The following is a 13,521-nucleotide window of genomic DNA, read 5'->3' on the forward strand; positions in this document are numbered from 1 at the left end:
GCTCTTACATTTTAAAATATGAGTTACTAAAACATAACCTCAGCTCTGCTTCTGAATTAAAATATGAAAATGTTGAATTAGATGAAGGATATAAATTATAACCTCCGATGAAAGTAAAAATATCCAGGATTCATTTTATACTTTTAAATTTATGTGAAGGTCTGGTTAGCAAAAACGAATAATAACATGGTGAGGTTCCCATTGCCACTATTCTTTGTAATATATCAATTATGGGATTTCACAAGAATTACTTATAAAATTTTACTTGCTCAGCTGTTATAACTTTTTTATACCAAATAAGCATTCCAGGGTTAATCATCATCATAGGTTGGTTTATGTATGGGGAAAATATTTTAATATCTAAAAATGGGTTTTAAAAAATAGAAGTTTATAATTTATTGTCAACTATCTTCTTATGGTTATTATCTTAAAATTGCCGTGCTTATTTATTTTAATGTCGGAGAAAAGCAACTATCGAAATAACATAGTTATTCTTTGTAACTACTCCACAGCAAAAAAGCATTATTCTCTAATAATTTATGTATATTTTTCGTAAGTCTCTATTTCCAAAGAATGAACATAGGATAAATTATCTTTTGATACTCTTTAATTTTTTTTCTTATGAGATCTCTCTCAAATACTAATAAATAAGTTTGTTTTTAAATCCTGAGTGATCTTTATAGCAAACACAAATTCTAAAATTGTAATAGTCTATTTTATTTTCTTTGATATCTCTCCTACCCCTTAAAAGCCAGCAAATGCCAGGGTGCCCAGGTAGGCTCAGTTAGTTAAGTGTCCGACTTTGACTCAGGTCATGATCTCATGGATCATGAGTTCAAGTCCTGCATCATGCTCTGTGCTGGCAGCTCAGAGCCTGGAGCCTGCTTCGGATTCTGTGTCTTCCTCTCTTTCTGCCCCTCCCCTACTCTGTCTCTCTCTGTCTCTCAAAAATGAATAAACATTAAAAAAAAAAAAAACCTGCAAATGCCAAAACTTTTATTTTAAAGGTAGTGCATCTTTGGAGTCATACCTTTCAGCAATAGGATGATATTTTCCTTTGTGAAGCAAGGTTGTCATCTAGTGGTGTTTTCAAGTAGTACATCTTCAGAATTCACTAATAAATCTTCAGTATTTTAAAGGGAGTGCTTCACAAAAACAAATGTAGGTTTCAGAACTTAAACACTTTCAAATCTTTTAAATTAGGTATAATAACTTTACAAAGGATTTTCCTTTATAACTTTTTCTAATTTCTATCGTCCAATGTTTAATGTTGGGTCAAAAAATTTTTGGCCACTGAAATGCTTGAGTAGTATGGGTATTAATCATGATGTATATCAAGGCTTTTTGTAATGCTTCACGTATCTATTTTTTTCTTAGTTTTTGCATATTCATCCTGTTTATGCAGGTTAATTTTCTGAAATGGTTGCATTTAAAATGGTAAGGTTTTTATGATCTCTGCTTTGGTGTTTCTATTTGAATAATATAAAAATTTGAAAAGTTAGCGTAGAAGAAATTAAATAGATTTTCTGAGGTGTAGTGAGTGTGTGTAAGCATGTACTTGTGGAAAAAATTTAATGCCATAGGTTAGCTTAATGGAAATGGTGTACATTTGTGTATGTAAAGAAATCATAAAAGTAAACACTTTTAAAAAAATAGTTTACTTCTGAATAAAATAAGTTTTATATTAAAAATAGTTTACTATATTAAGATCAACAGTAGGTGATTGTACTTTAGTGGTACTTTAAGTAATACATAACTTTTTTCATCTGATCCATTCATACATAAACCATAGAGAAAATTAAATTTCGAGCTAGTGTTGATTCAGGTCCTTATTTTAATTGTTGGAATAAAGATTCCAAGAATTCGCTGGTATTTATTTTGACATAGTAGGTGTCCATGTTACCTAAAGAAGGAAAGAAAATTATAGTGATAGAAGAGATACTTGGTTGTTAATGGAAATGAAATAGAAGACCTCTTTTTTCATTTTTATCTTTTGTGTGTCATAGTACGTTCTCTTCTGAATTATCTTTAGTAGTGTTTTGCTCCTCCTATTCTGTGTGCTTAATAGCGATTTGGGCATAGAAACCCATGGGTTCATTCAGCTTAACTGCTGGCATATCAATTTGTATTGTTTTCAGTGATTTTTTTTACCCATAATGTATCTATAAACTGTAATGGATGTATTGATTCCATCTGTACCAAGGGATCTGAAGCAAATTTTGTACCAATTTTTGTTAGCCCTTGGTATTGTACTAATCTTGCTACTCAGTGTGGTTAAACACAGGCATACCTCAGAGATATTGTGAGTTTGGTTTCATATCACTGCAGGAAGAGGAATACTGCCACAAAGCTAGTCAAACTGATGTTTTGGTTTCCCAGTGCATATAAGAAGTTATGTCTTCCCTATAGTCTATTAAATGTACAGTAACATTATGTCCAAAACAATGTGCATAATTTAAAAATACTTTATTGCTAACAAATGCTGTCACCTGACCTTCAGCAAGTTGTGATCTCTTTGCTGGTGGAGGGTCTTGCCTAGTTGTTGATGGCTGCTGACTGATCAAGCTGTGGTTGCTGAAGATTGGGGTGGCTATGGCAATTTTTAAAAATGAGACATCAATGAAATTTTCCTCATCACTTGACTTCCTATCATGAACAATTTCTCTGTAGCATGTGATGCTGTTTGATAGCATTTTACCCACAGCAGAACTCCCTTCAAAATTGGAGTCAGTACTCTTAAGCCTGCAGCTGCTTTATCAACTAAGTTTATGTAATATTCTAAGTCCTTTATTTTAATAATCTTCACAGTATCTTCACCAGGAACAAATACCATCTCAAGAAACCACTTGTTTGCTCATCCATAAGAACCAACTCCTGATCTGTTTTTTTATCATGAGATGGCAGCGCTTCAGTCCCATCTTCAGGCTCCACTTCTAATTGTAGCTCTCTTGTTATTTCCACCACATGTACAGTTACTTCTTCCACTGAAACCTTGAACCCCTCAAAGTCACCGATGAGGGTTGGAATCAACCTCTTCCAAATGCTTGTGAATGTTGCTATTGTGACTTGTCCTATGAATCAGGAATATTCTTGGGGCACCTGGGTAGCTCAGTCAGTTAAGCGTCCGACTTCAGCTCAGGTCATGATCTCACAGTGCGTGAGTTCGAGCCCCGCGTCGGGCTCTGTGCTGACAGCTCAGAGCCTGGAGCCTGCTTCGGATTCTGTGTCTCCCTCTCTTTCTGCCCCTCCCCTGCTCATGCTCTGTCTCTCTCTGTCTCAAAAATAAATAAAAACAATTTAAAAATTAAAAAAAAAAAGAATATTCTTAATGGCATCTGGAATGGTGAATTCTTTCCAGAAGGTCTTTAGTTTAGTTTGCCCAGATCCATCAGAGGAATCACTATCTATGGCAGATATAGCTTTTCAAAATGTATTTCTTTTCCTTTTTTAAAAAATGTATTTCTTAAATAACAAACTTCAAAATCTAAATTACTCCTTGACTGCAGAATGGACACAGAATGGATGTTGTGTTAGCAGGCATGAAAACAACATTAATCTTGTACATCTCCATCAGAGATCTTGGGTGACCTGGTGCATTGTCAATGAGCAATAATTAATTTGAAAGGAAGCTTTGTAACTGAGCAGTAAGTTTCAACGTTGGGCTTAAAATATTCAGTAAACCATGTTGTAAAGAGATGTGCTGTAGTCCAGGCTTTTTTGTTTTATTTATAGAGCACAGGTAGAATAGATTTAATGTAATTCTTTTTTTCTTAATTTTTAATGTAATTCTTTTTTTCTTAATTTTTAATATTTATTTATTTTTGAGAGAGACAGACAGAGAACAAGCAGGGAAGGGGCAGAGAGAGAGACACAATCTGAAGCGGGCTTCAGGCTCACTGTCCAAGCTGACAGCACAGAGCCCGACGCAGGGCTCGAACTCACAAACTGCAATATCATGACCTGAGCTGAAGTCGATGCTTAACCGACTGAGCCACCCAGGTGCCCCGATTTAATGTAATTCTTAAGGGTGCCTAGGTTTTTCAAAATGGTAAATGATTGTTGGCTTCAACTTAAAATCACCAGCTACATTAGGCAGTAAAAAAAGGGTCAACCTGTCCTTTCAACCTTTGAAGCTAGGCATTGACTTCTCCTCTCTAGCTATGAAAGTCCTAGATGGCATCTTCTTCTAATAGAAAGGTGGTGTTTCATCTGCATTGAAAATCTGTTGTTTAGTGTAGCCACTGGCATTAATGATCTCAGCTAGGTCTTCTGGAGAACTTGTTGCAGCTTCTACTTGCCCACTCGCTGCTTCATCTTGCACTTTTATGTTACGGAGGTGGCTTCTTCCCTTAAACCTCATGAACCAATCCCTGCCAGCTTCAAACCAACTCTGTGGCTTCCTTACTTCTCTCAGCGTTCATAGGACTGAAGAGAGTTGGGGCCTTGTTTTGGACTGGATTAGGGTTTGGCTTCAGGGAATGTCATGACTGGTTTGGTCTTCTATCAAAACCATTAAAACTTTCTCCATGTTGGCAATAAGGCTGTGTCACTTTCTTATTTTTCTTTATTTCTTATTTGTGTGTTCCCCGGAGTAGCGCATTTAATTTCCTTTAAGAACTGTTTCTTTGCATTTACAACTTGGCAACTGGTGCAGTGGCCCAGCTTTCAGGCTGTCTCTGCTTTTGACATGCTTTCCTCACTAAGCTTAATCATTTTAGCTTTTGATTTAAAGTGAAAGATGTGTGACTCTTCCTTTCACTTAACACTTAGAGGTCAACGTGGGGTTATCAATTGGCTTGATTTCAAGGGAATAGGAAGGCCTGAGAAGGGAGAGATGAGAGAGCAGTGGTTGGTGGAACAGTCAGAACACACACAGTTATCGATTAAGCTCACTGTCTTACATGGATGTGGTTCATGGCACCCCAAAACAATTACAATAGCAACATTAGAGATCACTGGTCACAGATCACCATAACAAATATGATAACAGTGAAAAAGTTGAAATATTGTGAGAATTCCCAAAGTGTGACACACAGGTAGGAAGTGCACAAATACTGTTGGAAAAACGACACCGATAGACTTGCTTGACACAGGGTGGCCACAGACCTTCCATCTGTAAAAAATACAGTATCTGCAAAGCACAGTACAGCAAAGTACAATAAAACAAGGTATGCCCGCATTATATTTTCCCAAATTGTATTCATAAATAGGAACTTGTAAGCCATTTTCTCCTCCCTAGAGGAGGGAATTAGCAAGTTATTTCAGTGTCTCTGGGATATAATAGCAAAAACTGAATTTTTTGGCAAGCGTGTTACAATCCACTTACACTATGGGGATGGAAACAGGATAGGCAGAGAGGATAGAGAGACGTTTATTTAGACAGTTTTTAAAAGTATTTTTAAATGTTTTGACAGAGTGCCTGGCTGGCTCAGTTGGTAGAACGTGTGATTCTTGATCTTAGGGTCATGATTTCAAGCCCCATCCATGTTGGGTGAAGAGCTTACAAATGTGTGTGTGTGTGTGTGTGTGTGTGTGTGTGTGTACAGATGTATATATTAAATGTTTTGAAGGTTTACAGTAGGTTATTAACTTCCATATTTGATAGGACTGAAGATACCTTTTAAGATAAGTGATTTTTAAAATTATTTCATGTTTTATTCCCTTCTTTCCACATACAGGCTTAGCTAATTGGAAGTTAGTTATCTTTATTTTTATTGTGTCTAAGCAGGAATTCATTTGTTAAAATTCCCATTTTGATATTTAGACAAATATTTGGGCCAGTAATCTCAGTGTGGTAGCAAATAATCATGTATAGATCAAAGACCATAAAAACCCCACAAGGCCATTTGACTTGGGTTTTATTGCGAGACAGTTAAGACTGCTGTATACCATTCAGTGTTCAGATATGTCCATTTTTTTTTTAAGTTTATTCATTTACTTTGAGAGATCGAGAAAAAGCATGAGTGGGTAGGGGAAGAGAGAGGGAGAGAGAATCCCAAGCAAGTCCTGTACTCTCAGCACAGAGCCCAACGTGGGGCTTGATCCCACAAACTGTGAGATCATGACCAGAGCTGAAATCAAGAGCCAGACTCTTAACCAACTGAGCCACCCAGGTGCCCCCTGTTATTTTTTGATTGAGTTCTTATCCATTTGGGAAGAAGGTTTTCATTCTTAGTTTTCTCATTGGCATTTGAAAGAATTTTCTTGTGTCATCAGCCTAATTTGTATGTGCAGTAATTGGTTCTGTCTTTGATTACTTTAGGAATTCAGGTCTCAGTTCAAACTTGAATGGGCATTCATTGCTTCAGTGGATGAAGATGGGTGGAAGGGAAGAAAACTTTAGTGTTTGCTTGTTAGTATTTCTGGCTAATTAATTAGAACATTCCTCTTCCCTAAAAAAATATATGGAGTCTGGAAATCTGAAGTAAGGATGAGTTCCATATGTCTAGTTAGTAAAATGTTTAGGCCAAGCTAAATGATTTGACACTTTTTTATTTTGATGTAGACAACTCTGGTAAGAATATTTATTACATGTATAATTATATGCATTGCTTTCCAAGAATCCTACAAAGTGATCTGAATGAAAGTTCTTTTATTCTTCTGCTTGAACAGGAAGTCAGCCATGAATATTACATCATTTGAGAGACACTTGTGGTACAAACTTGCATGTGGAAGACAACTTTATACAGGAGCAAATAAGCAGATAATTTTAATAAACTAATATGATTAGTAAGTACAAAGTATGTGTTCCACCTGCAGGCTGAACTGTGTTTTGTTTGGCTTATATATTGCTTTACAAAAAAACTAAGAGCTAAAAATGAGAAGATCTGACAATAATTGCTTTACCTGTCCTCCTACAGACAGTCACCTGGATGCGAATTAAGGCTATCCCCTTTAGATGGGGCATGTAGTCTTCAGCTTGTCCCAGTCCTCCTCATTAGATTTTCAGTGTAGCCAGTGAATAAGTTAGACTTAAGGATTTTACCTGCTTTCAGAGGAATGAATCAAAGGGTAATTGACTGTCTTTTGTCTCACTGGTAGTAAGAGGTATTGATGGTGATCCACTATCTCAATCAGATAAATGAGATTAAAATGATTATATTTGTCTTATCAAAGTTTTCTATCAATTGAGATTCTTGAACTATAGTTTGGGCACGTTTGTTTTTATATGCCCAAGTGGGTTCTGAACATGAAATGAAGATGGTTCTGGCAGTAGTACTTACACTGTGTGACCTTTCTTATTGAATATATATTCAATATTTGGAATAGGAAATCCCCTCTTCCCCAAATTGGTGGATAACAATTAATTTTGGAGCTTTTACTTCTAAAGTGAAAAGAGTTGCTCAGGATTACAAATTAAGTGACTCTGAGTAAGATGGGATGTTAATGTCTTCTATTTGTGAATGAAGGAAGCAGTTTCTAAAATATTTTTTTAAATGAGCACTTATTAAACTGTGACTTAAAATGGCATTATTTGAAGTTAAAATTTGTGAGAAATGTTAGTCTATTCTGTGAGTATCGTGAAGAAATTTAGCCCTCTAGTGCCTTGCTTGTCAATAAAATGTATTTCAATGTATTTTTAGTACAGAACAGCAATGAGTGATTTTATGTTACTGTTCCAAAATCTCCACTAGAATGGAAAAAAAAATGTATGTGTTTGCTGTTTTAGTAAACAAGAACTCTCTGGGGTTTGTTTCTTCTTTAAGGTCTATGCCTTTGGGTTTTGCGAGCTCAAAGATGGTACATGGGAACTGATTACAATTCTCTTCCCTCCAGGTGCATCTTGCAGATGTGCACAGGGATCAGATCTGGCACACCTGCTCTGGTTTTTACTTCCTTTCTTTCCCAGTGACCACATTAAGGCTGGTGAATTTTGTGTTTTGTTCTTTCAGTTAACTGCGTTACTGTGGTGCATCTTGAAGCCAGTTTGGGCATTTGACTTTTATCATTTGCTTTATCCCTTTTTATTTGTTTTATTCATGGATAATGTTGGAGTATTAAATGTTTACAAAAACAAAAGGATTAATTTGTAAATCTCAGGTTACTGTTAATTTAGATTCAGTCCTTCAGTGAAAATGGTACAGTATTTATACAAGGATCACCAAGGTGTTACTGGGAAGACCTGTGAATGGGTCTCTTGTTTCTTGATAGGAGTGTAGTGGTAAGGCTCAAACCTTTGATTTTTCAAAATATGAAGGATGAGTAAGGGAGACTTGTAAGACATGGAAACTGAGACTCAGCCACATTTTAGAATTTGTTACTTTCAGGAGGCCTTTTAAAGGCATTATTTGAAAGAAATCACATGATATTTGACTTCCACATGTATCAAGTCAAATTTTCACCTCCTTATGGCTTTGGCCTTTACAATTTTTGTTAGACTTTCCCTTTTTTATATATATAGAGTTAGGTATTTTTGTTGTGATAACAATTTTTGAATCTTTAATTATTAGTTTAGTTCTCTGATCTTTTATGATGAAACTAGGCATATTTTTATTTAATATATTATTTTGGAGTTCACTGACTGAATTTGCCTGGTTGTGCTTTTTGTGTGTGTATTGGTGAAATTGCCTAGTTGTTCAGGAAATTGATTTGTGTAGGTATTGGCTTATGTTAGTGAGCATATAGTATTTCTAATATTAGCGATTGTAGTTGATAAATAAAAATGGTGTGTTGTAACGAAAAGACTGATGAACTGGGACTCAGGAGGCATTGTTTTTTTTAACTTTGTGTCACTGACGTTTGTGTTTTCGGGAAGGTCAGTTAACATCTTTGGGCCTTCTTTCCATCATCTGTAGGTTGAAGAGGTGAATTTTGATTATTTTTAAAGATTTATTCCAGTTTATCTGTCACCCTATGATCGTTTAAATCTTAAGACTTGCCTTTCTAAAAGCAAAGTATTAGTCATTGTATACAATTTCCACATTGTATAGGAATTTTGAAAATTGTGTTTTTTGTTATCACTTATTCAGGATTTAAGATACCACCCATATCTCTCTGTGTACCATTGCTTTCTATAATTGGTCTCAACCTATATTCATCTCTCATTTCTTCCCCATTTTCTAGCCAGGCTATTCTAGGTTTTTGTCTGTAGAAGGTACTTTACACATTTTTACTTTCACGTCGTTCTTCATACTATTCCCTTTTTTGCACTCTTTCCTATCCCCCAGCCACTTTGAGGCACTATAACATTTTGTTTATAATTATTTTGGCCTTGCATGTTAACTGTATATTTATTGTGTGGTGTTGTATATAAGACAGTGAACTCCTTGAAGGCAGGTGTTTAATTTTCATCATTTTACTAATCTTATTAGTGATGCACATAATACTTTTCACATATTAAAGAGGGACTTAATATTTCTAGAAGTGAATTTATAAAATGATTAATGACATGTAGTCAGCTCTTTGGTTACTGTCTCCAGGTAGTTTACATTGACAAGTGTCTTAGAATCGGTCTGATGTTGGGAATTGATGGTGGAATTGCTGGCCATCAGGAATGACCTCGAGTTAGTTCTGTCAGACTAACACTCCTGTCTCTTTTTAGTGGAAGAATATCTGTAGGGGCGATGCTGGCACCGGCCCTTTGGTTAAAGGTCTTAATACTGTTTATGAAAGTTGTGAGATGTTAATGGTCATTTGTATAGGTGGAGATGATACCTGAATTCTAGAATTTATCAAAGAAAATAAAATGCTTGAGTTGGGCATGTATGAATGGGTAGAGATGATCCCCCACCCCCTTGGATTCAATCATCTTTTTACTCTTGAATTAATTATTGTGTGCAATAGATGTGTGGTTAGTTTGGACTGGATAAAAGATCAAAAGGCAATAAGGCAATGAGTTAAAAAGCTGAAAAGAGAATAGGAAAGTAAAAGGCATAAGATAAAAAGTTGCCTCTCTTTCTGCCACTTTAAGTTGATAATACATATTAAAGCATTCTGGTGAATATTATGTCCAAGACAGGGGACCTGAGAAGATAAAATGAGAAAGTAGCGGAGAAGCAAATTATCAGGGATTAAATTTAAATCTATGTTATTTTTAGTTCTATTTTATAGCACATCTCAAATCTCTAAGAACTTCTGTATTAACAAATATTTAAGTCAAATATTATATTTGCTTAACAGTAAGAATAGCTCATACGTTCATTAAGAAGTATTTATTTAATGTTTATTCATTTATATTTTTGAGAGAGAGAGAGAGAGAGAGAGAGAACGGGAGAGGGGCAGAGAGAGAGGGAGGCAGAGGATTCAAAGCAGGCTCCACGTTGTCAGTGCAGAACCCAGTGTGGGGCTCAAACTCACAAAACTGTGAGATCATGACCTGAGCTGAAGTCAGATGCCACCCAGGCACCCCAAAAAGTATTTTGATATTTAAATTTCTCAGAAAGCATTTGGATAATTTTTAATGCAACATCCTTTTAAGGATACAAAAGATAGAAAACATGCATTGCCCATTCTTGTTCTATCAGAGATTGTAAATAGGGAATATCTAAGGCCCTTTCCCTAGTATTTGTAGTAGAAGCATTTTATAGTACAGAACAAAACTGCATGTTGACTGAAGAAAATAATCTTGGTTAATTTTTATTTTAGAAAATATTAAGCCATTTATTTTATTTTAACAGGTATCTTTCAGATGAAGGCATTGAAGCTTGTACAAGTTCTCCTGACAAAGTCAATATAAATGACATCATCCTGATTGCTCTCAATGTAGGTTTTGTTTATTATCTTATATAAACATTTTAAATCTGGAAGCTATGTTCATGAGAAACCTCTTATAGAATAAATTGGATATTAAGATAAGTAATATGGAGGACATCTTTTATTTTTATTGTACATTTTAAGTTGCAGTGATGTTTGTTGAATTTGGTAATCTCATATCAGCCCAATTTTTAGAAATATATGTTTCTTGTAACATCTATTATACAGAATCCAGTGAAAAGAAAAAAAAATGCAACTAAACTCTCATTTCCTCCCATTGATCAGTTATAAAATTTCATAACATTTATAGTAGATACATATTAGCAGAAAAAACTGATCATATTTATTAAAACAAATTACCAGTTAACATAGGAACTGTAGGTAGGTTATAGCTTTTTGACAGCTGTATTTATTGTTTCAAAATAACTTTTCCTGTTAACAAAAGTAATATATATTGTAGAACACTTTAGAATACAAAAGTAAAATAAGAAAATTAGGGCTATTTATAATTACTGTTAATGTTGCATATTTATTTCTCTCCAATCCCTCCACCTGTCTGTAATAGCTGTATCTTTTTCATGATTGGGATTGGCTTTTGAATTTTTTTTGAGTTATAAAAATTATTTGAAATTTAGATGTAAGTTAAATGAATATTCTTTTTTCAGTTTTGTAGTTACCCCAGTGAGAGTTTTTTCATATTGCTTTTATAATAACAACCTATTAAATTATAATTTAATCTATTCAGTTAAAATTATACATTATGATACATAGTCAACTAAATTTATAAGAGAATTACTTCCTGATGAATCCATCATATCACTGCAAAAGAGGTATAACATGAAGCAGAAATGGTAGCAACTGATAAGAACATTTAAGATAAAATAAATGTATAACTGTGTATAACTTTTTCTTTTCAAATTACTTAAATTTATATATAATTAAATGGACTTAAACAGATAAAATTTATGTTTCAATTCTGTCATTTTTTTCAGCTTCTTTAAATTTTATTCAATAAAACTAACAAGATCATTTTTTGTTCTAAGCTGAGAATGCAGGTTTTTAATAATAGACTATAAAATTTTTTAAAGTAAGCTTTAGAAGTTATGCATGTTATCTATGACTCCAAAGGGAAATATTCCCTATACACTTTTTTTTGACCTGTACCCTAATAAGTGAATTCTACTGTTAAAAAATAGTGAAAGACCTCTATTCATTGAAAAAAATTTCTAAAGATGATGAGGAAGAGATTTCGTGACAATCTCTGCTTTTCTTATTTTTCTTATATATTTAGATAAATAGCAATGAGCTATCTATAATTGGGTGTGAAGCTTTATTATTTTTTAAAAGCTTATTTATATATTTTGAGAGAGAGCGAGCCCACAGACACGTGAGCATGAGTGGGAGAGGGGCAGAGAGAGTGGGAGAGAGAGAATCCCAAGGAGGCTCCCACGTGGGGCTCAATCTCATGAGCTCTGAGGTCATGACCTCAAGAGATCAAGAGTCCGACATTTAACCGACTGAGTCACCCAGGTTCAGTTGTAAAACTTTAAAATAAATCAAGATGAAGTATTTGTCCTATGCACATAAGAGGTAATGATAACCATTATTTTATGAATTAATTTTTTTATAATTTTCTCTGAAATATATGGTTAAATTCCAGCCTAAGCTATCATGCCACATAATAGGAAAAACAAATACTTTTAATTAGGATGAGGTCTACACCAGACAGATAATCTACTTTGAACCTTACTTATCATCTTTAAATAAAATCAGGCATTTCTATTGAATTTTTTCATCTTTTGAGTGATCAGTAGTTGAAAAAGGCTTGTATTATTGATTCTTATTACATATAACTTATTACATATTGGGAGAATAATCCATGCATCAGCTTTCTTATGTCCCCCTTCTCCTGTGTGGGGGCACACTGAGCTTGTTCCTTTGTCCAGCAGTGAAAATGCAGTAATATATGTGCAGGTTTTCCCTGCTATCCAAAAGTAGAGCATTCCTATGAAAATATTATAAGCCAAAATGGTGTAAAGTGAAGAAGCAATTACCATTAATTTATGTGGAAAGATTTTAGAGCGTTCCCAGACCTAAAAAGTAACCTCTCTTAGGCTTTTCTGACACCATAGGGCATATCTTGCTAAAGGATGCACAAAATAAATCAAGATAAAACACACATGCATACAACACAGTTCAAACCTACTGTGGCTTGATGCTGAGATGCTGAGTGTGGTTCCTGGGGAAGGAGCTTAGCTGTGGCCCTCTCACTGTTTGCGGTGTGTTCTGTTTCTATGAAGGCTTACTATAAAACAAACACTGAACCCTATTTTTGTTTTTCTCCTTTTTCTGTAAAATGAAAATCTTCAAATTTCTTTCAGTTAGTGAAAACTCACGTAGGTCTTTTGTGACAGCAAAGTGGCATAATGTTAACTTTTGCAAAGCAAGGACAACTGGGCAGTGTTTCTGCTCAGGGAAGTCCACTGGAGACCAGCACCCAAGGCATTGATTGGACTGCTTACGAAAGTACTCTGTGCCTAAATGAAACAATTCTAGACTCCTCCTTCCAAAAAGCAGCTATTCACCATAAATCACATTGTTTATACAAATATATATAGTCTAGGCAGTGAACCACATTTTCAGTTAGGAGATGGTTCAAGTACATAGTTCCCAGATGTCAGCCTAGGGCCAACCTTGTGAAAGTAGGCCCTTCTAAAAAGAGCAGCTACATAACTCATTTCTGTATAGATTTTTATGTTGAAAAGGAAGACTCTTAAGTTTTTACTCTACCGAATGGGGAGTAGGAATATTAAGAAATGACATTGAAAT

The 13,521-nt window shown here is 34.7% G+C and overlaps 1 protein-coding gene across 2 annotated transcripts in view; it reads left to right on the forward strand.

Annotated features, from left to right (window-relative positions):
* TDRD3 (tudor domain containing 3) overlaps window positions 1-13,521 on the forward strand; it is a 163,216-nt gene that overhangs the window by 47,953 nt on the left and 101,742 nt on the right. For both annotated transcript variants that reach the window (XM_047854602.1, XM_047854609.1), the window contains exon 2: window positions 10,617-10,701. In XM_047854602.1, the coding sequence (XP_047710558.1) occupies window positions 10,617-10,701 (85 nt within the window). The remainder of the gene's footprint in view (window positions 1-10,616; window positions 10,702-13,521) is intronic.

Source organism: Prionailurus viverrinus, chromosome A1 (assembly GCF_022837055.1).
Source record: "Prionailurus viverrinus isolate Anna chromosome A1, UM_Priviv_1.0, whole genome shotgun sequence".
In the NCBI taxonomy this organism is placed as follows: domain Eukaryota; kingdom Metazoa; phylum Chordata; class Mammalia; order Carnivora; family Felidae; genus Prionailurus; species Prionailurus viverrinus.